The sequence below is a fragment of the Trachurus trachurus genome (genome assembly GCF_905171665.1).
Source record: "Trachurus trachurus genome assembly, chromosome: 6".
NCBI classification, from domain to species: domain Eukaryota; kingdom Metazoa; phylum Chordata; class Actinopteri; order Carangiformes; family Carangidae; genus Trachurus; species Trachurus trachurus.
Window position 1 is genome coordinate 22594040 of NC_139897.1, and position 26096 is coordinate 22620135.

A 26096-nucleotide genomic window follows, 5' to 3' on the forward strand; every position below is an offset into this window, starting at 1 on the left:
GATACAAAACAAACAAGACCGTGGGAGATGATGGGAAGCTGCGAACAAGTTTGAATATTGGCACGACTGTGGTTTAAATTCAACGCCACACGTCAGGTTTTATTTTTCAGAAGCTTTTATTTTCACGCCTATCTAAAGGTGTGGACTACTCAGAATTATCAATCCATTTTCAGCAGAAGAGCACCTTCTATCTGTTGTGTTTCATATATAATGAAGCATGTTTTACAGTGTGATTTACAGTGACTTGGTTTTCTTGACTACTAATTTATTCATGTAAAATTCTTAGCAAGGCACCAGATCGACTCACTTCAGCCCTGACCACACAATGCATCAGTGAGAACGCATTATTCCCACTAATCATCTGACCCACCCACTCTCAGGCTATGACAGGGAGAGCGTGGAGTTATAGGTATGAGAGGAAAACGCTGCGCTGATGGGAAAAACGTTCATAAAGGCCGTGCTGTGGGTGTGGGAGAGGTCCTGGAGATCCAGGCAGCTGCAGCAACAATCACACAGTGTCCAGCTTCTCTGCACGTAGACTGACCACTGAAACCGTCACATACACAAACATCTAAACAGCCTCTCAACATTGTCCGTGGAACAGCGGGACACAATTCAAAGTGCTTCGCGAGACGCTTTGCAGTGGCATCTAATGCACCTGTCGCAGTGACTGCATTGTTTTAATGTAAGAATCCTCTTGTTGTAAGAATGCAGCTTTTCCTTTGTTAACCTAGTTTTACATGTGCGTTAAAGGGGCCATATTATGGAAATATAACTTTTTGAAGGTTCTTTAACATATATTTGGGTATTTGTCTTGCCTTCCAGCCCCCAAAATGTGAGAATTGACAAAAAAATCTGTAATGTGCAGGCTCTCTATCCACGTGGTTTTATGAGCTGTTCCCTCACAGTGCGTTCACACCCTATGGTTCACACCGGACGTGAATGATGATGATTAATGTTTTATTTAAATCAATATTGACTGTATTTAGCAAGTCACTGACGTCCTGCCTGGGCAGAATCTGAATGCTTTCCTGACACAGCATCATGCGAATATTTCGCCAAAATTGAATTTTTTGAACTTGCGCAAATTCGCATCGCAGCATTTGCGCCGCTGGCACAAATTTGCATGTTTTTGCATCTTTGCATTGACTTTGTATGTAATCTCGTCGCACAGAATATTAGCTTTGCGTCCCGTGTGAACGCACCATCAGTTGTCTTCCAGTGATGTAACTAGGATTCGAATTTGCATAATACAAGCCCTACCTGGTACCAGTAGAAGGGGTGGGCGGGGCAAGCAGTGGTTCATTTGCATTTAAAGGGACAGACACTGAAACCAGCCGTTCTGAACAGAGCTGTTTTGAAAGGATGAAAAGAGCTGTGATGTTTGATCTTTGCAATATTTTGACCAAAGCATGTCACAGATATGTCTTTAAGACACCTGGGAACTATTTTAATTTGTGGAAAGGGGGTGTAATATGTCTCCTTTAACACTGGTCCTAACCAGTATGTTTTTATATAAAATAGACCCACCAGCAACTTTAAGCCAACTGCTTGGTTTTTTCTAGCTGCAAATTCACTGATAAGTCTCTGTATCTGTTTTGAGAAGCAGCAGGCAGCTGTTTGCAATGAAAAGCCCCCAAGAGCCGACTGTTTGATATCTGCCCAAGTTACAGACAAAGATAGCATCTAGCTCGTTGCTCTGGCCTGCACCAACTCCATGTGTTCCTCAGGGGTTAGACAGAAACAGGGTTGGTAGGAGGGTAATTATTACTGCATTTTATGAATAGCAGTGCCAGTGTATGACGCTCAGTAGTGTTCTGAAGAGGAGGTACGCTGTGTTGGCCCACCTTTTATTTAATCAGATGTGGTAGGCTACACATTCTTTCAATGGTTCAGCACCTCGATCTACAAATGCGGAAGTGCAGGTTTTACAAATATCGAAGACCTAACACCAAAGGGCAAAAGGCACAGATACTTTGTTTACAATTAAAACTAGAACTTGTCAGCCTCCTTCTCTCAGACCGGTTACCAATCAGGCCTAACATTATGACCGCCAGCCTAATAATATTGTGTTGGTCCTTCTTTTGCTGCCAGATACGCAACAAACTGCAATGCACTGTGTTATTCTGACACCTTCCTATCAGAACCAGCATGAACCTCTTCAGCAATTTGAGCAACAGTAGCTGGTCTGTTGGATCGGACCACACGGGCCATGCAGCCTTCGCTCCCTGACATGTATCAATGAGCCTATAATATATCCCACCCAAGTGTTATTCACATCACCTGTCAGTGGTCATAATGTTATGTTTGATAGATATACAGTATATTTATTAATGACATAAGTTTGTCATAATTGTTGTGTGAACTCTTGAGTTATGGCAGAGTCACTGTGACCTTGATTTTTGGCATCCTTTCAAATTTGGAGGGACGACCTTTGACATTTAAAGGGATTCCCAAATTGTGTTTGTTGCTTGGTCACAGTGGCCTAAATGTTTGTTGAGGCCACACTAATCTTGACCTTTGATCTTGAGTCATTAAAAATCAATTAGGTTTAATGAAATGTCTGTTCACAAGACCAACATGTCCTTGAGCTTTGACCTTTGGGGCCTTCAATAACATTTTTATCCCTCTGTATGAATGTGTTTTGTAGAAACTGAAGTTGCCGTATGAACAGATTGATATTTTATGAAAGCGTTTCCTATTTCAGGTTCAGTTGTACAACAGTGAAACAAGGTGCTCTCACTTTTCAACCGCAACAAACCAGTTCAGACCGCACTCGAATAAAGACAGGAATCACATGGATGGAAGTCCTTTGTCTGAAATATCTGAAGGAGCAAACAAACACATCAGAGGCATCCGAGGAGCACAGAGATGAGTCGCAGAGGAGGAGGAGGAAGATGATGAGGAAGAGCAGCTGGCGTGGAGTTCAGAGGGAGCATCAGGGGCCTCTCATTGTATGTTCCTGTTTATATCTGTGTCTCTGTGCGGAGCTTTGGGCTTTGGGGGGGGGGGTTGTTGATCTGAAATGATTCCCCCTCACACAGAGAACAGGAGGACGGCAGGAAGACGAGATCTCTAATTAGAACCTGCTTTCTTCATCGGCTTTTCATCTCCGATTCATTGGAGGCCAGTGGACGCGGCCACAGCGGTGCGACTGGATACGAGGACTTTAACTTTTACTGAGCGTCTTCAAATATCATTCCTAGAGGGTCAGTTTTCACAAGCAAACATCTGCAATAATAATTAAAAAATGTTACAAAAAGTTACAGTATAGTAATAATATATAAATCGAATATAAGTAATAATAATGAATATACAGTGCCCGTCCAAAAAAAAAGTCACCACTTGGATTTAACTAAGCTAATATGTAGGGAGCCTCCCATTGGATATTTACTGCATGGATGATGATATTTCAGCTGGCAACAAGTTATTTAACCCTAATTGATGCAGTCTCATTTATTAAACAACCATGTTGGAAGACACGTCGTGGAAAATATGTTAATCTGTTTCAGAAGGGTCAAATTATTGGCATCAAGCAAATTAAACATCTAAGGAGATTGCTGAGACTAGTAAAATTGGGTTAAGAACTGTCCAATGCATTATTACAAACTGGAAGGATAGTGGGAAACCATCTTTTTCAAGGAAGAAATGCGGTCCAATCCTATGAGTCCAGACCTTAATCCCATTGACAATCTTTGAAAAATTAATGAAAATCTGGACAGAAATAAATGTTGTGACATTGCAGAAGCTTATCGAAACAATGCCACAGCAAATGCATGCGGTAATCAAAGCTAAAGGCGGTCCAACGAAATATTGGAGTGTGTGACTTTTTTTTTGGAACAGGCAGTGTAACTGTCCTGGGTCTGACTGTCCCAGACAAGGAAGAAAAGTCAGAAAACTGTTGAGAGGACCACACCCATCTTTGAACTCTGCGCAGATGTGATGCTATCACGCTCACAAAAATCCGAACACACACTTGCCAAAGTCTTCTAAACCACCTCTGTAGAAGTTCCTGCTATCGTAGATGTCTCCACATTTTTTTGCCACGATGATACGTACACTCTTGCACACACACATACACAGATTCACATAGTGGAAACAATACCTGCCCACTTCATTCAGATGTTTTTCATAGACCTACTACAAAGACACATTCATGCTGATAGACACACACACACACACACACTGTACAGTTGAAAGCTTTGGGGTCTCCAGTCTGTCTGTCCTCGTTCATACAATCAGGGGAAGCCCAGTAGAGACTGACTGGTGTGTGCCTGTAAATCCCGGCCCCTCTCCCCTGCAGCCAAACACAATAAACACCGTGAGAGGTCGGCTTCAGTCTAGTTTCTTTGGTTTGAATCAGGTGGAGACCCACATCACACCCGGCCTCGGTAACACTGTATTAAAGAAAAGAGTGTTTTTTAAACAACCCGCCCACAGGACCCCCCAGGCGTTTGGGTGGGGGCCATCAAACATCCCCCATCTGTGTCGGGGGGGACTTCAAAGGTACGGAGACACATTGAGGCAGTTAGCAGGGGGATTTTATTTTGAAACACGTTCCTGTACCGGTTCAGGCTTATAGAGAAGAACTGGGTCAGGTGGGTCTGCTTGAAGAACAATGGGGGGGGGCGAATGAATTTTTCTAGAAAGACAGAAGGAGGTTTGGTTTGTAAGCAGGAGCAGCTTGGAGTTTAATGTTCCCATCTGATTAACAGCACCCAAAAACATATTCCCTCTGGCACAGTTTTCTTGTTTTACAGTTTTGTAACAATGAATCAAAGCTAATTTATGAAGCCAATTACTAATCAACTTGTGTTTATTTTCTTTTTACTGATTACATGACCTCTGGCGCCAGTCAGCTGAACCAGTGAAGATTAAAGCAGAAGTAAGCGGAATATTTGTGTTAATATAAGTCTTAAATAGTTATATCTTCCGACAGCAATCACTTATATAGAGTGTTTGGTCTGAAACACGGGTCTGTCAGTCACTCTGCTCTGCTGTAAGCCGAGGAGAAAACTTTCCTTGTATCCTACAACCTGTATCCAATGTCGAGAGAGAACGGCATAAAGGGGCAGTCCTCTCTGTGTGTGCAGCCAAGGGATGCGCGTGAATGTGGTGACGTAGGGACGAAGGCGGGGACTGCTAACTTCGGCTGACAGGAAGTTAGCCAAAACGACCGGATCGCTTACTTCTGCTTTAAGGCAGTGGTTCTCAAACTTTTTTACATCAAGGACCCCTAAACTGACACAAGTTAGTCAGCTTCTTAATGTGAATGTTTCTGGTTTCTTTGTTCCTTTATGACAATAAACTGAGTATCTCTTTGGTTTGTGGACAAAACAAGACATTTGAGGACGTCATCCTGTGGTTTGGGAAACACTGATTGACATTTTTCAACATTTTATTGCCCAAACAGCTAATCGATTAATCGTTAAAATAGATTAATCGATAATGAAAATAATTGCAAGTTGCAACCCTACAAAATTTTGAAACAAACACCAGAAATACACAAATATTATTTCTGAGACTGGATAACATTACTTTTTTTTGGAAATGTACGTTCAAATTACTGCCAATGGCATAAATCTTTGGAAGAATTTCAAGAAACTTCTAGAAAAAAAAGAATTAGTAAAATTTTTTGAAAAAGTTGGGGACCCCCTTTAACCCTCTCAAGGACCCCTGGGGGGACCCAGACACCACTTTGAGAACCACTGGATTAAGGCATGTCCTGTTATACTTTTTCATCTAGTATTTGTAATCAATATTGATCACTTCATTTAGTGTCTCTCCTTTAAAATGTGTAAAGAAAAGCCCCATCACATCCTTTTTAAATTCAGTTTTTTACAGCTATAAATCATGACATGGGTGTGATTAGATCAGATTTGATTGACAGCTTTGACAACATAACCAGTTAACTAAATTTTTCTTAGTTTGATTCACATTCACAAGCCCCAATCACTCAAAAACAGCCCGAAAGCCATGATGTTGTTAATGACAGACCATCACACTGTTGACTGGCCACTGAAAAATGCAGGTTATAAAAATTTAAAATGACATCATTCACAAAGAACACACACGAGAAGATGCTCTTACATCACACATTACTTTTAATAATGTATTCATTATATACATCTATTCATGTCAGTTTCTTTAAAATCATCTTTACATCTGTATCGATTCATGTGACAGCTGGGTGGGGTTTTTGGGGCTTTTTTTTCTCTTTACATTCTCCTCCTCCCACCGAGGGCCTGTGGGAGAAAAACACTTCCTGGTTGCACAGCTGGACAGGAGTCCATATAAAAGCCATCCAGGTGGAGCAAGGCATGCTGGGAGGGGAGAGGGGCCTAGTAAGAGCCCCACAGGGCAGGAATGTCGGCTGCCCACTGCACAAATAAACAGCTAAAATATGCACTAAAATACAGTGTACAGCATACACCTGCTAAAACATCACACTGAGCTACAGAGGGCACGGACAGACGAGCGTAAGACAGCATGGCAGCATCTGTAATGAGTTTATGAAAGGCAGACAGTGATATAAGGCAAAATGTAAAGTTTTTTTTTTTTTTTAACTCCTGAAGATGTAACTGTTATACACAAAGTATGATGCCAATGTCATCTTAATTATTTACCATCTACAGTATGAGAAAAATCACCATAAAATGATTTAGAGTATATCACCGACTCCAGCTTTGAGAGAAAAAGGCCATTCAAACAAAACATTTTACACAGATTTAAGATTTGCATTGGAATACAGTATATTGATATCAATTGCATTCAAAAAAAAAAAAAAAAATCCATGAAACATGATGGCAGGTCATGGTGCATGATTCAAAATACATAAATAAAACACAGCTGTACAAGAGAACTGCAGCAGTACTGGGTCCCTTATCTCCATGTTAGTGTAATACATCGGACGTAGACTGTGTATTGTAACGTCTGTAAAGAAAGATTAAAAAAAAAAAAAAAAAAGATGTGGCACCAGGGTTCCTCTTTTCTAAAAAAATAAAAATAAAAATCCTCTCAACCTGGACCCCCCCCCAATGTGGCCCCCTCTGTGTTTATGTAACGATCTTGCAGCCTTCACAATGAATTATCATCACTCAGTGCACATCACATTGCATCAGATCGTTTCAATACATATCCAGTCTATTCAGTGCGGCTTCATGCTTCAGGCCTCAACTGGGGAATCGATGGAAGACCCACTGTGGTGATGGAGCACAGTGTGTGTGTGTGTGTGTCTGATGTGAGCGTCAGTGGGGCGGGGCTTTGGACAGTTGCATTGTTACTGAGGGATTATAAAGACAACTGTGACCTCTCACCCTGGCCTTAAATCAACTGTAGAAACTGGAGGAAACCTGCACACTTGAATAGTTTGAATACATTTGAGCTGTTCTGGCGCTGTGGCTTGTAGTGCAATGTTTCTGATGTTGTATTGAAACTAAATGTTCTCCCATATACACATGCTTTTTCTCATCCTTCCCTTCTGCTGTCTTTCTATTTGTCTGCATAGCGAGATAGACACAGAGCACCGAGCTGCTGGGAGAAAGCCAAAACAGGCTGACTGTCAGACTTCCTTTACATGATGCAAGGTTGCATAAGCTTGCTCTTTGTTACACTCATCTGCAGAGTGTTCGCTGCGCTGTCACAATAAAGTCTGGATTAAGTTCAAACCCAGCGAGAGCAGAGCATTTAGTTTCCATCGTTTAGAGCTTACAAAGCTTAAATAGTGGAAGTCAGTATAAACAGCAGAGGTGATGTAGACTGTTTTAATATACTGTACATGTGCCTGCCACAGTTAGTCTTGGTTGCATCATTTGTACTTTTGAATTTCAAAATTGAAATGCTTAGCTTAAACAAGTGAAGAGTTTCTACAACTCTTTGAAAAGGGCTGACTCGTTACTCTCATTAATGTTCGACCTTTGTCTCAGATGAAAACAATAAAAACACAAGGAGAGAGAGAAGAAACCAAAAGGGACTAATAAGTTTACCTCAAAGTTTAGTCGGGGCAAAGGTTTACCGAGTTCCTGAGCTAATCGGCCGGAGGTCACTGCTACTTTACTTTACTTTTCTTTACTTTACAGTGAGATTCAGTGGAAGAGATGTGGATCAGATCAGTCTGTTCTGATTCTGTTGCGTTGCACAAACTCTGCCAACAGCAGTGAGTCACACAGAGAACATTTAAGGCACGGTGGTTATGGTATTAGACTCTATAATTAGTAATAGAAGAAAACTGCTTAGTTCAATCAGGGGATTGTTACAGTACATGTGCTGCTGCGGTAACCTGGCAAGTTTGTGCGTATTTGTAACACGTTCAACTGGTTCTGAAGAGAAGAACCAATACAAGGCTCAGTGGAGTTTCAACTGTAGGAAACCAAGGCCTCTGAGGGAGAAGGGCCTCGACTTAGCCGGTGTGTGTGTGTGTGTGTCATCCCCTGCCTTTCCTGTCTCTCTCCACTGTAGCTCTCATCATGAAAGCATACATAGCAGAAGAATAATAAAAAAAGGTTTATGAAAGTCAGATGTACCGTGTACAGTATAATCTCTTTGTAACGGATGAAGAAAAACATCTTCACGAATAAAGCCAACAATGCAGGATTTTCTTTTTTTAAGTGATAGTATGATATAAAAACAAAGCACTTGATGATATTTGATAAATTACGTGTTCTCCTGGAGAGACAAATGGTAATGACTCCAGGCTGATAAAATCTCCTTGTTGCTGTTGTGTAAACTGGCAGCAGCTCCGTCGTCCTTACATGGTTGAAACATCACCAGCAGGAAGACGGAGCAGACGCTCGTGTAGTACTGAATGCTACTGAGTTTTGACTTTCCAGCTTCAGAGCATTCCTCCACACAGAGCTACAGCTGTACAAACTCTTGTACAGTAACTGGATGAACTGTTAATGTATTATAAATATGATTCACTTTTAATAAAAAATCTGTAAAACCACATATTTTCCCCACAGCAACCATCCCTTATTATTAGTTACTGGTTTGAAACAGTCAAACCAAAATCTGAAAAATGCAAAGAAAATAAAAAAAATCTCAACTACCCAGAAACCGAAGCCTCCCTTCATGTAAAACTGGTTACTGTTTGCAATTAAAAACATCCAAACATTGTTGTGATGGAATAAAGAAAAATGAGAGAACACAAACACTTGCTCACAGAGTAGTGTTTGTGGATATGTTGATGTCCGATGTGTGTGTTACTGTGTCAGAGGGTGTGTGTGTGTGTGTGTGTGTGTGTGTGTGTACTGGGTCATGCAGCAGCGTCAGTGGGTGTGCTGGTCGCCATCGGCCGACGGCGCCTCCTGCAGGAAGGGGGTGAAGGAGGAGCGGACGGTGCGACCGCGCAGAGGCTGCTGCACGCGGAAGTTGTTCACCATGCTCTTCTGCACCTCCTCCTCGGCTGAGGTGAACAGGAGGCTCCTGAAGACGGCGAGCTGAAGGGGCGGGGGGAAAAAGACAAGAAGAGTTACAACACGCAACAAGATGATTCAATTGACCTTCTAAAGGAACAGCTCCCGAGGTCTTGAGCCAAACATGTTGTTATGCAAGTTTCCCCTAATTGTGCAAATAGCTGGCCACACCCTTTGGGGGTTAGAGGTTTGTGGTCGGGCTAAATTACGAAACAGAATTACCTTTTACCTTCTGGAACCAGTTTTGCTGAGTTCAGCTCCACCTCATGGTGCACCAATTATATTTTGGCCTCTTGGGGGCAGCAGAACAACACCTGCTTTATCCCTCCCAATTAAATACACACACATGCTACAGTAAAATTAGTTTGGATTAATGCACATAGCACAAAAGAGCTTATTCCTGCATCCAGAGACAGGTTTAAGGAGAGCAGACTGATAAAATGAGTGAAGGGAGGCTAAATAACTCAACTGAGCAGAAGATCTGAGTATGTTTCTGCCATTATATGGCACTTGATCACATTGACGATATAATTACATGATGAAAAAAAAACCATACAAGATTAAAACATTAAATCCAAACTACACACCTTAATAATAATATTTGATGAAAACACACACACACCTGATCATGGCTGACTTCAATGTGCTGCTTCATTACAATCCAGGTGACCGACTCAGTCAGAGGCGGTGTGGTCAGAGAGCCGTGGTACGTCCAGTAGTCGTCAGTGTTGGCGGGTAACAGACAGGCCGGGTCGAACCGGGTAAACTCAACTACGCTGTCCTGCAGACAGCACAAAGCCAGTCAGTTAAACTGCCTGAACTCTATCTCCAACTCCTGTCTTGATCAATAGATGGTGTGATTCTGCTCATTCTCCACATTCAACCTTTAATTGTGTAGTAATGTCAAGAAATAGCTTAGAAATAACGGTCAATTTCATAGTAATGTCATGTTTTTAATAAAGGCAAAAGATTAAACACGCTTTTCATGCTTTGAATTTTTTGGGAAAGGCCAGAATTTTTCTCCACCAAGTCCTTGCAATTGACCGATATTTCTAGGCTCATTCTACGCAATCAATCGTTTTTTCTTGCCTATATTTCTCGACATTAGTATGAAAGTGACCGTTTTTTCTAGGCGATTTCTAGACATTATGCCGCAATTGTTATTTCTTGGCTATTTCTTGACATTATCACGTAATTAGCGGCCTGTAAATTAAAAGGTAACCTATTAATCCATAGTTCGCCTAATTTGTCTTCACAGATATGCAACAGGAATGTCTGATCAGCCCTGCAGTGTCGCTACTAAACCGCCAGAGTGCAGCAGTGCTCATGTTCCAGTAAAGAGCCCTTAACCATTTACAGTAATAGCTGACTTCGCTTTGAATGGACTGTGATGGGGTCGGTGTATTCTCAAAGTCTCAAAATTTGAAAGTACATTTCAGATGAGAGCACACCATTAATTAAAAAAAATAGCAGATTTATTTGGGGTTGTGGATGTGGACTCACCTTGTGTCTGATTGCAGGCAGGGCGTCCACCAGCTTCTGGAGGCCCTCGTGTCTCTTCCCCACCTACACAAGGATTAGACATTAATCTGTATTGTTCTTACAGTGCAAAGATGCTCATACAGCACATACACTGGCCGGTTGTGTGTATGCTGCTCACACACACATTTACCTTAAGAAAGATCCCGATCACAGCTAGCCCGTTGTCTTCCATCACCGCCTCCTCGAACAGACTGTACTTGTCTGAGTTCCAGTGAACCAAGTGAAGCTGGGAACACACACAGAACACAAAACCACTTATAAACCCATGTGTTTGAGAGACTGTAACCCACAACTTTGATCTTTTCACCCCCTCTGCCCAGATCCCATGACCCTTATGTGTCTTGTTGAAAATGAATTACAGCAGCTCTGGTATTTTGCACATACTCAAACAATCTGCTTTAGTCTGTAAATGGAAATTTGTCTTTGGCTTCCCACATAAAATTACAGACAATCAATACAAGTGGACAACAAATAGCAGCAGCAATAGGTTAACAGAAACCTACTTAAACCCAGGTGCTTGTATAGCATATGGAACAAAGGCTTTCTTATAAACCTCAGACGGATGAGCACAACACATCAGCTACTGACAAAGATGGGACAAAGTCGTCAGTCAGGGCTGTAACTCGATCCTCTGCACACACACAGATCCAACGAGTGCAGAGTGATGAGAGCAATGACATGCACGCATTCCTTACACCACCAACAAGGGCTTGGCAGAGGACGCATACATACATATGCATGCGCACACACACAGTGGAAGCTCTTGTTATGCAAGTGCACTGGAGCAACGTGGAAATAGATAGTCTGTGGGAAAATGTGAGGTAGGACGACTGCACCGGTCTAAAACGCCACCTGCCGAGAGACAAATACACTCTGTATGGGTTTGGTTTTACTGACATTAAACAGGACCAGAGGAACCCAGCTGGATCAAATAATCTGACACCCGGCAACCAGCAGAGTGGGAGATCTGATATAGATATAGCATGATGAAGCACGTTCTACAGCACCCTCGATGTTATCAGTGTAATGCTTCTCAGTGTTTTTCCAGGTAATTTCAAGGACGCTCAAAGAGAAGAAAAAGGGACCTCAAACCAAGTCAACATCCACATTGTTTAAACAGCGCAGTGTTGGATTTGTTTTTCTTTCATTTCTCCTTTCTTTTAACCCTTAAGAAAACATTTGGTCGGCCCGCCCTTCTTAGTTACTGTTGCTAGCCTGTCAAGCTTCTTGACGCCGACGTAGCGTCAACACAGGGAGAAGTATACCGGTGCGTGTCAGTGACTGTTTTTGGAGCAATATCCGCGATATTTGGCGCAATATCCTCCAGATCATGGCAAAAGGGGTTACAATATGCAGTGGAGGGATATATTCAACAATTAATCAATGAATCGAACAATAATCGATTATTAAATTAATCGTGAACTATTTGGATAAATAAAATAATCGTTTTGAGAAGTTTTTAAAGAAAAAAAAGTCCAAATTCTCTGATTCCAGTTTCTTAAATGTGAATATTTCTGGTTCCTTTGTTCCTTTATGACAATAAGCCGAGTATGTGGTTTGTGGACAAAACAAGACATTTGAGGACGTCATCTTATGGTTTGGGAAACACTGATTGATATTTGATTGGACAATGATTGTTTGGGGGCGGGGTTTGGCGAAAGGTCAATTGCAGAGGACAAGCTGAATTTCTCTTTCTATATCCTGCTTTCTATGGCTCTACAAGTGACTTTTTCCGTTCAGTGACTCAGTCACCCCATAGAAAACACATACACACACATACGCGCTATAACTGTTGCTGCCACTCCTCTGTACTTAACATGCTGCTTTAACTTTGCAGTGCACAGCAACAACAGAGGGTGTGCACAACAGGACAGTGATGCTGCAGGTATGTGGTTTGCTTTTACAGCCTCAGTTCAGTTAATGAATTGTTTCTGTCATATTGTCAGACAGGCTTATCATCATGATGATGAATGACATGCTGGAGTAAGTGGCCTAGAAGGAAGTGTGGCCAACATATACCACTAATAGGAATCAAGGTGCTTCGTCAAATTCCTTGAAATGAACAATGACCTCTTTGTTTTTATCATTGTCTGCAACTATCCAATACAATAAAGTATTGTTTTTTCCCTCTAACCTCCCAGTGTACTGCAGAATACAGGAATATCACTGCTGAGAATTGCTACATGGTCAATAAACTTTGGTATTTGGTATTAAGTTACTCTTTGAAATGACATAGCTAGATGTCTTCCGGATGGATCTGTAACATCTTGCGTTTCATCTTATCGGTGATTTCACAACATTTAACTTAGAAAAAGTGAAAGATCCAGACCTGTTATTAAATTTAAATGCTGAAAAGTGGCCCTAGCTGTATTTTTGGTGTTGTTCTCATGGAATGCGTTATTCTGTGTGAAGTGTTTTTGTTGCATACACCCCCTAAGCTCATAATGCTGAGCGGCTCTCTAGATGAAAGCATTCCCCAAAGTGTATCATTTCTGCAATATTAAAAAGAGAAAGAGAGGTTTTATTCTTCCCATTTATCTTGTGTTTTTTCTGGAATCAATCTGTTTCACATCACAAGCTTTGCAGGAACAGAGATTTCCTTTACGCCTCTTTCTTCTTTTATGTTCCTGACAACATTACAGAAATATTTCCGTCCTTTCATGTGTTAAAAATCAATAAATACATGGTATTTTTAACGGAACACTGTTAAAATATACTGTATGTTTGTTTTTTTTATTTGATCCTATTTTGTCCCGGCAGAAAACAAGCCCAGGAATAACCAGGAAATTGTGTGTGGTGTTTTTCAGTGTTTGCATGTGGCAGCGGGGTACCTCTGCAGGGAAAAGCCTCCTGTCCACTGTGTGCTCTGACCCCCAGGCGTTGCTCTCACCCCAGTGGAAGTGGAACTGACACAGCCTGAATTTGTCTTGCAGGGGGCCGCCTTGCAGTGCTATACCGGAAAATAAAAGGAGAGGTTTACACTTGAACATTTCACAATTAATCCAGGACAATGAAACGATTGTATATAATGTCTCGTTTTTGTCAATGTCAGTAGTTGTTTCCTCCTCAAAAGGAGGAAATGGATTCACTGAGGAGGACAGCTGCTGAGGAACAGGTTGTCCCGGTGGCAACACTGCACCCTAAACATCTAGGAAACTTTGAAGTGAGCGGCTGCACTTTTTATTTCTCCCATAAACCATTTATCAGTGGTAGTGATACTACCAACAGATAAGGAGTCCTCCACATCTATACATGCATGTGTTTCAACATCGATTTACAGGTGGTATCCACAGTTACTGCAGTCATGTACAGATCACTGCATTGTTTGTATTATATATATATATATATATAAACGCAATACCCTGTTCTCATGCGACCTTGTTTTAACCTGCTCCACATTTTTCCATTATAAACTGTTTGTCCTCTCAGCGCCAGACTAAGCTCTTAATACAAAGACCGGGAGCTTGTGACACGTGTAAAGTGGTCAAGACTACAATTTTAGAACATTTGTCATTTCACCAAATTAAGCTTATATATTTAGATTTATGATGTTCTGGACGATTTTAATGTTTTGGTGTGTAGAACGGTAATTATACCAAAATGACCGACCCTTAAAATATAGACTATAAAACTAGTTGTTGAGGTCAGACGAGAGACACGCGAGTCACATGGCAATCACCAGCTCCGTGTGGTAGTGGTTTTATCAGCAGCTTTACTTTCTCCTACAGACTGAGGGCTCTTTAAGGGGAGGGGGTGGGTTAAGAAGCCGATAATCCTCCTGTGTAGGAACATAAAAACATGCGTTCCCCCTGCTGTGACTCTCCTTCGTCTGTTCTGACTTAAAGGGAAACTACTGATTTGCTATAGTGAATAATTTATAAGAGATCAATGAGTTGTATGTGCATGTGTGTGTCTAAGTGTGTGCGGGTACTCACTGGACTTGTCTGTTGTGTCATCATACTCCACCAGGAAGGAGTAACCGTTATTCCATATTTGTTGGCAGGTGTCTGGGTCGTAATCGCTGACCAGAGGCTTCAGCTCCGAATCAAAGACGCTCTTCCGCACAACGATGTCAATGGGAGACTGGCGATCCCCTCCAGGTACCGCGAGGGGTCCCTGCCACATGGGATGCACTGGAGAAGAGGAGAGAGGAGAGAGGAGAAGAAGAAGCAGAGGAAGGAAATCAAAGATAAAAAAAAATATAGAAATTTAAATTTAAAATCTAAAAAGAGCCAAAACTAAATCACAGCTCTTACTGTTACTGATACACAGGCAAGGGCAGAAAAGAGGAAACAAAATGCTGACACCTACTTTTCATGTTGTACTCTGCTGCCTGGTGCATTTTCTGACATTTCAGACAGTCCATTTTAGAAGAGAAAAATAATAAAGTTGCCTCATAAAAAATAAAAAAAAGCAATTAAAATCTTCACAATGACAGAGCTCCAGTCCAGACACAGACACACAGTAAACTATCCACCTTCTTCCTCCCCCAGCAGTATCAAGGAACTGAATCAAAAGGAGCAAGTGAGCAATAGTACTTCCTTCTAGTCCTCTCTTACATTTTTTTTCCTTAAAGGAAATTACAAAATAAGAGCGAAGTGGGCTGGCTGTACAGAAAGTGACACGCGGAATGTCCTGGCACGCCCCCAGCTCCGCTCCACAGCGGGGGAAGCAGTCCAAGACCTCTGGCCAGTCAAACCGCCAGCCTGCTTGGACCAAAGTCTGTCAATGGGCTTGCCGTCTAATTACCCAAAAAACTCTGCTCACTTTCCCTGCCTCAATCCTCCTTTTAATGTTCTCCTTTATCCTCAAAATCCATCCAAAACACACAAAAAAAAGAAAACAGTAACTCAATTTATAACATCTTCTTGTAAAAAAATATTTTTAAAAAGCGCTGAAGTTTAAAACAGTTTCTCTTTAAGAGCTACAGAGAAAAAAAATCTTTCAAGTGTGGCTGTCAAAGGGCAGAAAAGCTGCTTATTGTATTGTTTTCCTCTCCATTCATCCAGCACAGGGCTTAAGGTTTCCACTGTGAGCCAAGCTGAACAGGTCTGACTGGGAGATGACCTTCATCTTCATCAGATTTCGCCGGCTCCTCCTGGGGGGGGAGTTGGCCGCCTGACTCTGTTATTGCACAGACACACACAATAACTGCTTTCAAAGCGTTTAAGGCTCATTCACTTGGTAATTGTCGAGTGTGAGTTTGTTCTAATCTGAACTGTGGTGTAACTTTCCTTTTAAATGACACGGGACAGCCAGATGTCTGGAGTGAGGAAATGACACCAAGTGTGCATGAAACAGCAGCCCAGTCTTGTGCATCAGCTGCCAGAAGCCACATTTTCAATATGAAAAGTGGCAAGAGGAACCAGTTTGCACAGAGTGAACACAGATTATATTCCTGCAGTCAACACATGTCCTGCAGAGGTGCCCTTGAGCAAGATGCTGACCCTGCTGAACCACTTGTCTGACAGAAAACCAGTATATTACCATTCCTTACCACTCAAAGACCACACCACTGTGTTGTGGACAACTCTTTTTAAAAACCAATGCACCATGTTTGTACTGTACAACATGTCTATATATTGTCCTGTACGCCAATTAATTTCTGACCATTGCATATCCTATATTTACTTAAGAAAAAGACACACAAAGAAGAGAGATTTACTGATCCAATATACCAGACTGGTGTCAGCACTATAATACCATTCTGGATGGGAGGTGGTACTGACTGCTGGGCACATAGAAACTAGACCTGGGACAGTATGACATCCTCTTTGGCAGTACGCTAAATGGAAAAGCGTCACTTGTAATCCAATGCTTGCTCCGTCAAGCATATCTTGTCAGCAAAGAAGATCATACTTACACTTTGGAAACCAAGAAACCTAAATTGTTTAAACATGGAGAACTAGTTTAAAGTGTCAGAGTGAGCAGCAGCTAAAGATGGACACATTTTCATGCCAGCGTTATCATGTCAGCCCAAATCATATTTTTCACTGCCATCAGCTTTTATATGCCACTTATTCCGCAGTATTGCGTCACATTGCCACTTAGAAATCAGCAGCTGTTTCAAAAGGTATAAGGGACAAATTCAATACCGGTATCTTAACACACCTTGGAAAAATAGATCATTATGGAAAATACAACAGTCAGTCAGCAGTGATGTAGAATTTGTAGTAAATAAGATAAATCATCATCAAAATAGTTGCTCAGGGCAATTTACATAAGTCCACATGGAATATTTTCCTTCTGTGCAACAGCAAAAACTGTTTACAGTACAGTTATCTGCAGATAAACCCACGTGTCCTCCTGACTAGATAACATCAGGGAAACTGGAACGACACATATTTTGTTGTCAACTGATCCTCCCAAGTTAATGGTTTCAGGCAGCACTTTCCTCTCTGGGTGTACGTGCTACCAAACTCTTTTATGCTACAAAATAAAGGTTCATCTTCGGCGCTGGGTCTACCAAACACACCTGAGGTGATAGCGGTAGTTTCTGGGAGGTTTAACTCAGGGAACCAAGTGGTGAAACCGTCTACCTTTCTAAACTCCAAAATGCTTAAATGATGACTCACAATTTCTTGTGAATGATGTTTATATGTGAAGGCTAGCCAAAACTGAAATGAGCCTTTAAATAGAAAAATTTGAAAGTGCACCAGGGCAGATAAAAGTACAGGACAGGTCAAGGAAAATTACAAGAAACCTAATTTCTAGTGTTGCGCACTTCAAAGCGACACAAAAGCCCTTTCATAAATCCTTGGCCAGGCAGCTCGCAGTACAACAAGCTTGTAAAAGTTAAACATGAAACATGTTTATTATCGCGGTTGAACATGAAGGCTTGGCTGCGTTGGACTCTTTTCCCACTTCCAAAGGTTTTTATTTTATTTTCATGTTGACTATGCGGCTGCAGTTGGCATGAGACCTTGAACAAGACATTGCTCATGTCTCTGGGTGTGGAGAGGAAGCTGCTGAAACCTGTTAGATGAGCTCAGGTGTCTCCACAGGGTACAAAAAAACTAAGGGAAGTGGATCATACCAGAGATTTGACATTAAAAAGGCTTTTCAGGGTGTAGGTAGTATAATAATGGTATACGGTGTTTGTTATAAGTGCACTATTAGTGATTTGAATAAATTATATCCAAAGCCTTTCATGTGATAAAACACACCTCAGAGATGATATACACGGATGGGATAGAAACAATAAGGACATAAAACGATCAAAATGTGACATATAGTCCGAAACCATCTGTGCTTTTTTGAAAACTAAATGAAAACCTCCTTGACAGCATGTACTGACTTAACACAGAGGCCGCAATGTAGGTGAAAGGGCTTCATATGGCCCCTATGTAGGCCAGTGATCAGGGATATTGATACTTGTTTGGAAAACATGGAGCCTGAAGCTCAGTCCCAAACACAGCTGAGTCAACAGGGAAGTGTTTGATCCAGATCCAGTGCTGACTGAGGAAACTCCAGTCCGAGCTTTCTGAGCCTCCTCTCGCACGTTTTTCAGATGACAACAAAAGTGACCATTTACTGATGGCTGCCTGACCCATAATGAAAAGGTTTCAAAGCCACAATGAGTGCCAAGCAGAGCCCCTGTCGTGCTTATACACACACACACAGACACATCTCCACAGTGGGAGGTGAATTTTGACATGAAAAAAAATGCTTCCTTGTTTGTTGTAGTGGGTACACACTGTTCATACCTGTATCACAGAGACTATAGTTACATTGTTTTTGTTTTCAGTATCACATATCAGACTAACTTACACCACTGCTTTTAAAGCTGTGTAACAATGAACAGCTGCTTCGACAAGCTGGAAAGACGAGACAACATGTGCACGTACGTACAGCTACATAATAATAAACATTCACGTTACTCACTCTGCGACAGTTTGCTCGAGCACGCCGTGAGGTTGCATCTTCTGACTGGCGTTATCCGGTGACTCTTGGCGTGCCTGACGAGCTGCCGGTGAAGCTGTGAAGCCAGAGGTCTTATTACGGATGACAAAGTCACCATATTGATGATCATCAGTCAGTCAGTAGCCCTAATGTTACCAGCACCACCAGTTCAGCTCCACTGCAGCTGCAGGCAGGCGGCGCGTACACGTTAACGTCAACGTCAACGTTCTCTCCACCTCGCGCCGCGGCGGGTTCGTTTTTTTAAAAAGGTAACGGTTCGAATAGAACGGTTAGTTTGACTCCACAGAAGTTCTGTAGCTCTGAGTCCGTTCAAAACAAAACTGTCAGTTGGTTGTTGCTGCTCCTCTCCGTCTCTACCCTCCTACCGCGGCTTGTCTGGAGGAGGCGGGGTGGAGAGAGAGAGGGGGGAAGGCTTCACTCACTTCACTCGAGTTTAAAAAAAAAAAAAAAAAGATGTGACCGTAAAATCTGGGCTGCCGTTTCACCTGGACCTGTGTCTGTCTGAAGCCGCCGGTTAAATCGCGTGTGGACCCTCGATAGGTGATAAGATAAAGCCGCCGCTGTTGGAAACTGTTTGTTCCGCAGGGGGGGAGGGGCGCGAGGGGCTCCAGTCCTGAACCAATCAGCGGCGTCCTCTGAGGGGCGTTAGCGACGATAATGACGGTGGTGGTGGTAGTGGAGCACGAGCACACTGTTACTTTTTTTTTTTTTTTTTTTTTTTTTTTTCAATTTATTCTTCAAATCATTACAACAATTGAACAATGGACAAAAACGAACTACAACAACAACAAAACAAAGCGACAGACATTCCAAGACATAGTATTGGAAATTAAAGACAAGTAGGCTAATCATTTAAATAAATAAAAAACAGCAGATGAGGTAGATTAAATTAAATTAACAAAATCAAATTAAATACATGAGAGAAGAAATAAATTAAGGCAGACAAGTTATTTCATATGATTTAAAAAAAATTCAGTAGCTGATATACATTTTTTGTTATAATCGACATGTAGCAAAGATTCAAAATATTTTTTTAATTCAATTGAAAAAAAAGGAAATGATGGGGTAGATTTGGACCATTTTGCTTTGTGAATATGGAATTTACCTAATAATATGAAGAGATTAATAATGTTAAATTTATTATTGGGAGAAGAGTAACCAAAAATAACGTTTTTTTCATTAAGGTGATAAGTAACAGAAGTTTTAACCAAAAGAAAATTTTTTACATCTTCCCAAAAAGTAATACAAAGTGGGCACTTGTAAAACAAATGAACAATACTCTCTCTATCCCCTCCGCAAAAGGTACAACAGTCATCAATGTCGGAAAACCTGGATACGTATACATTAGTAGGATAAATATTATGTAAAATTTTGAGATGTAATTCTCTAACTTTATTAGAAATTAAAAATTTAAATGGAACAAGCCACGCTCTATTCCAGTTAATATCAGTGAAAAGAGAATTCCAATAAGATCTTCCATGTGGATTTATTTTTTTTTTGCTATAAAAGCATCTTCTCATATGTTTATTGGTACATTTGTGACTGATGAATTGGATTCCATCTAAGTAAAGTGTCTGTTGAGAGTTAACAACCTCATGTGGATTATTACATCCTTTCATTAGTTCTTTTAAACCATTGGAAATAGAACTAACTACAAATCTATATTCCTTAGGTTTGATGGGAACACCTTTTTGTTGGAGAAACATTTCGTATGACATTATGTGACCCTCGTTTGTAAAAAGATCTTTCAAAAGTATCACATTTTTTTCAATCCAGTTTTGACAATAGAGTGACTTATTTCCTTTAGTTATATATTCATTATTCCAAATTATTGTTTTGTGTGGAGAGAAATTATGTGAGTAACATAGTTTCCATGCTAATAAAGCCTGCTGATAGAATTTTGATAGTTTGAGGGGAAGTTTGGATACATTATAATTACATGTTAACAGAAAATGAAGACCTCCTACTTCTTTAAATATGTTGTGAGGGATAAAATGCCATATTGAGTCAGGAGCTCTCAAACACTCTTTCACCCATTTCAGTTTAAATGTATAATTTAAGTCTTTGAAGTCCAAAAGTTCAAAGCCACCCTCTTCTTTGGATCCAGACAAGATTTCCTTCCTCAGGCGATGATGTTTATTCTTCCATACAAAGTTAATGAAAATGTTGTTTATGTCTTTGCAGGTTGAGTCCAGGACAGTGAGGGAGAGAGCAGGATAGACAAAACGTGAAACTCCTTCCGCTTTGGTTAATAAAATCCTTCCTATGATGGAAAGGTCTCTTTGTAGCCACATGTTTAAGATAGATTTAGATTTCTGTATTTTGGAAGAAAAGTTGAGAAGCTGTCTTTCCATCGGGTCCTTACAAACATGAATTCCAAGATATTTAACACAGTTTTTAACAGGGATGTTATGCAGGCTTTTGTCCTTAGTCTGAGAAAGGCACAGAATTTCACATTTAGATTTGTTTAGTTTTAGGCCCGATGCAGCAGAGAACAAGTCAACAAGAGAAATAGCATGTTCAATCTGTTGTTTATCCCTTAAAAATAAAGCTGTGTCATCCGCCAATTGAGTTATTTTTATCTCTTTTCCAAAAATAGATAGACCTTTAAGAGCAGGATCATGGAGAATGTGTAATGACAGTAATTCCACAACAATTAAAAATAAAAAAGGAGAAATGGGACAACCTTGGCGAACAGATCTCATAACAGGAAATCTCTGTGTTGTATATGGGTATAACAAAACACCGCTGTCAATGTTCTTATATAACATTTCGACTGTTGAAACAAAATTTGGTCCAAAACCAAAAAGTTGGAGCGCTTTATACAAGAAGTTGTGTTCTACAGTATCGAATGCCTTATAGAAATCGAGAAAAACTACAAGGGCTTCAGATTCAATATAGTTAGAATAATCCAGAAGGTCAAGAACAAGTCTAATGTTAGAGCTTATATGACGGTTGGCCATAAAACCAGTCTGAGTTTCACCTATAATTTCATTGAGACCTCTTTTTAAGCGTTTGGCAAAAATTAGAGAGAAAATCTTATAATCACAGTTCAAAAGCGTGATGGGTCTCCAGTTTTCGATTAATAAGTGATCTTTCTCTGGTTTTGGGATCAGAGTTATTAAGCCCTGTTTCATAGTTGTTGACATTTCTTTCTTATCTAGACATTCACAAAATAATTCTATTAAAGGGTTTTCAATTAAGTTCCAAAAATGAAGATAAAATTCAATAGGAATCCCATCTATGCCAGGCGACTTCCCTTTACTCATTGATTTAATAGCCTCTAAAATTTCGAGTTTTGTAATGGGTTCCTCACAGTCTTTTTGAAATTGCTCTGAGATAGAAGGAGTGAACGGTTGAATTAAGCTACAGAATTTCTCACAATCATCGATTTGAAAATTAGATTTGTAAATATTACTATAAAAGGAGCAGACATATTTTGAGATGTCTGAAGGATTGTTAGTTATGTTATCATTGATCTTAAGGGATACTATATTATTTCTTTTGCGGTTACGTTTCTCTAAAGCAAAAAAATAACTAGAATTTTTCTCTCCCTGCTCCAGCCATTTTGCTCTAGATCTTATAAATGCGCCCTTAGCCATATCAATATATAAGTTGTCTATGTCTTCTCTTAATCTTTTCATTTTAATTTGTTCTTCCTCTGATAAGGAAGTTTTTTGTAGTAAGTATTGTAGTTCATTCATAATACTAATTTCTTTAGCCAGATTATTTTTCTTGATATCTTTGGCACGACTTATTGCTAACTCCCTAACTTTAAATTTAAAATATTCCCACTTTTGAGAGGGATTAGAATCATTGTTACCAAAGATCTGTTTTGCAGTTAAGTTCACTAAATTGCAGAATAAATCATCTTTGAGCAGATTAGTATTGAATTTCCAGTAACCCCGTAAATTATTGTTTTTTTGTTTAGTTCCGTTTAGATGGATAGTAATTAAATTGTGATCTGACAGGGGGGCGTATTCATGAGAGGTTTCTGAGACAAAATGGGTAGTAGAAGGAGATATAAACCATAAATCAATTCTTGATTGCAAAGATCTGCTAACATTGCTCCAGGTAAATTCTCTTTTGTCAGGATTTAAGAAACGCCAGATATCAACTACAGAGAGTCTTTCAGAAATAAAGGTTGTACATTTAAATCTTGAGTTTTGAGTTGTTCTTGCAGGTATTCTATCTATGAGATCATTTGGTGCATCATTAAAATCACCACCGATTATAATGTGTGCTTCCTTGTATTTGTTTTTAAGGTCAATCAGTTTATCACAAAGTTGTGTAAACATAATTTTTGCTTGAGCTGGATAGTTGTGGCTATATAAATTACATACTAGGAAGTAGGAGTTATTTAGTTTGAGTATCAAGATTAACCATCTGCCCTCATCTGACTTAAAAGATTCAATTATGTCACCATTGAATTTGTTAAGGAGGATGGCGACACCTGCAGACTGTTGGGAAAAGTGGCAAAAGTAGCTTTGATCACCCCACTGAGATTTCCAGAATTTAACATCACTGTCAACTGAATGAGTCTCTTGTAAGAATATTAAATCAGCATTTTTTCGTTTACAAAAAATAAAAATAGATTTCCTTTTGGTCATATCACGAATGCCATTAACATTAAGAGATATTATTTTCAAAGAATCAAAATAGTCTGCCATGGAAAGAAAAAAGGAAAACAAAGAAATGAATTGGATGTCTGTGAATAAAACTATGAAATAACAAAGCTCTGAGCTGAGACTGTCAGAGAATTATACTTTTATGTAAAAGTAGCCTACTGAACGAGTATTAACCGCTGAGTGTTGAGTACCTTGAAAAAATATCGTATCATATAGTATATGCAACAGAAGTGAGTATGAAGCCCTGTTGGTATAAACATGTAAAAAGGAACATTTAAAACATGGGCTACATCTTAATAGTCAGTGGAACATATAAATCAACATTGTCCTGACTTACGCAGTGAATCTCACACCATCAATAATGGCAACAGGACCCTGCCATTTAGTCTTTTTTCCCTCGGTGCGTGCTTTTTGGACGAGAGGCCAAAGCTTGTTTCTGCTTTGCTTTTCTTGATAGGTGAGATCCTCCGCCATCCGAAGCTTTTTTTCTTTCATCACATTTGCCGCGAGGGATGCTCTCCAAACCTTGTATCTGAAGGTGCGCATAGTGAACTGTATGATGACAGGACGCATGCTTTGATTCTCACGTGGTCGTCCGATCCTGTGCACTGTATCCACCATGAATCCAATCTTGCTTCTTTCCTCCGGGATTATCTGGTTGATGATCTCCAGCACCTCTTTTCTTACATCCTCGTTTGGTTTTTCAGGTAGATTGAGAAGACGGAGATTCCACCTCCTGCTGTACCTCTCCGCATCGTCTTGCTTCTCCTGCATGGTGGAAAGTTGTTCTTTGAGTGACAGCACAGAGTCACCTGTTTCTTTGTTCTGCATTTCCAGGCTTTTCATGTTTTCTTTCACCGTCGCTATCTCCGCAGTGTTTTTTAACACCATTTTTTCGAAGTTAGAGAAGCGGTCATTCAGACTGTTGATGGCTTTTAGTATGTCCGAGTTGGAGACCGGTTCTTCTTCCATCTCTGGGCAGAGTTTTTTAGGGTTGGGGCTGTGGAGAGGAGAGGCTAGTAAAGGAGTGCATAACCCATCGTAAGCATGGTCGGGAATAATGTCCATTAATGTTCCTTTTTTCTGGTTTCTTGCGTCTCGTTTGTTTGCCATTTTAGCGTCCGTTGCAAACGTTAGTTAAGCTAGCTAGCGGCACAACGTTACGCTCCATGAAAAGTTTTGAAATTAAGTAGGTAGTTTGAGTGAGCCTACCGTTAAAATATAAAACACAAGAAACGTTTCCCACTTCTCAAACAATGGATAGGCGAGTCTCAAAAGTCCATTTTAAAGTTCGGTACTCCGAAGTGGTGAGGAGCTCAAACGAACGCGTCTGACCAGACCGCCATCTTGTCGCGGACCGAGCACACTGTTACTAATGTGGGCTAAAAACTAAACAGACGTAATTACGGTGACCCTGAGAGGTCAACTAAACTAACATACAAATGAATAGATAAAACATTGATTACATTTGAGAGAAATTTCACAACATGTGTTTTTGCTAAAAAAGAAAGAAAGAAAACTAGTAAACACAAAAGGGAAATACTTTCTGAAAGGGGGTCAGGGGGTCAAATCAGAATTGTCTCCAGGGTCAAAGATGAAAGAAATTATAGCCAGTGTATTAAAGACCCCCTAAAGAGGCATTTTAAAATGTGGGAAAATGCTCTGCTATGACTATTTTTGTTGATTAAAATTGCTTACCCACAAAAAAGTTGTTTAAAATAACTCTCAAAGATGCTAAAAACAGGTCTATTTTTGGTTTAGGGGGTCTTTAACATTTTACAATCCTGTAATACAAATTACAATGGAAAGCATATTATTTTTCATTCATTCATTCATTCATTCATTCATTCATATCTTTATCTTTATTCTAATGGACTATATGCACTCATGGGCCATTAGAAGGAAGTACAATACAAAACAGACTGTATAAAATATATTCCATTACATAATAGCATAACTTTACCAATTAAAAATAAAATAATATTATGATACCATTGCATGTTTTTTTCTCGTGGTGCACAGCAAAGGTCCATCTAATCAAATTTGGATTTTATAAGCTTGTTTACACCAAAGGGACAACGGACGAAAACTAGCCTTGTTGGCTAACTCTGGCCCACTTAAAGTTTTTCTTTTAACTCTGTTGATTAGTAGTACTGTGCATGTGGCCTAGTCGTGTTGCATTATGGACACTCACCTCAAGATTGTCACATACCTTACAGAGCTGAGCGCATGACTGTTGGACTTTAATCCCTGAACGCACAAAATATTTACCAGACACCAGATTCATCTGCTGATGATGGCACTCATCTTTTCTGTCTTGTACTGTAGATATTTTCATTATCATGTGTTTACCTCTTATATCTCGCTGAACTCTTTTACAACAGTCCTTCCAGATAAGTAACTAGGTCTACAATGCCAAGCCTCTCTAAACTATCCTTATTCAGAAAACATCAGTATTTGTGTCATATTTTCAATTATATAGCTTTGTAATGGAATGTATTGTATATACTATATACTGTATATTCCAAGGGAAAATGTTATTGGATCTCCCAAGAGCTTTTTTATACACACAGACACAAGACAAGACAAG

At 40.2% G+C, this 26096-nt stretch overlaps 1 protein-coding gene across 1 annotated transcript; it reads right to left on the reverse strand.

The window, feature by feature from the left end:
* Positions 1–6092: 6092 nt before the first annotated feature.
* Positions 6093–17369, reverse strand: ca5a (carbonic anhydrase Va). The gene is made up of 7 exons (XM_083974045.1): positions 15267–17369; positions 14891–15088; positions 13787–13905; positions 11086–11181; positions 10917–10979; positions 10036–10194; positions 6093–9437 (listed from the first exon to the last, which is right to left on the reverse strand). Exons 1-7 carry the CDS (start codon positions 15319–15321, stop codon positions 9267–9269), a joined length of 861 nt encoding a protein of 286 aa, XP_083830171.1. The 5' UTR covers positions 15322–17369; the 3' UTR covers positions 6093–9266.
* Positions 17370–26096: the final 8727 nt, after the last annotated feature.

Coding starts and splice junctions, on each gene's coding strand:
- ca5a (XM_083974045.1), bottom strand. CDS start 15,321: ATGGACTGTCTGAAATGTCAGAAAATGCACCAGGCAGCAGAGTACAAC. Junction 11,182..13,786: donor GGAGGCTTTTCCCTGCAGAG/GTACCCCGCTGC, acceptor GTGTGTTCCCAG/CTTCACTTGGTTCACTGGAA. Junction 9,438..10,035: donor TTGAAGTCAGCCATGATCAG/GTGTGTGTGTGT, acceptor CCGCCCCTTCAG/CTCGCCGTCTTCAGGAGCCT.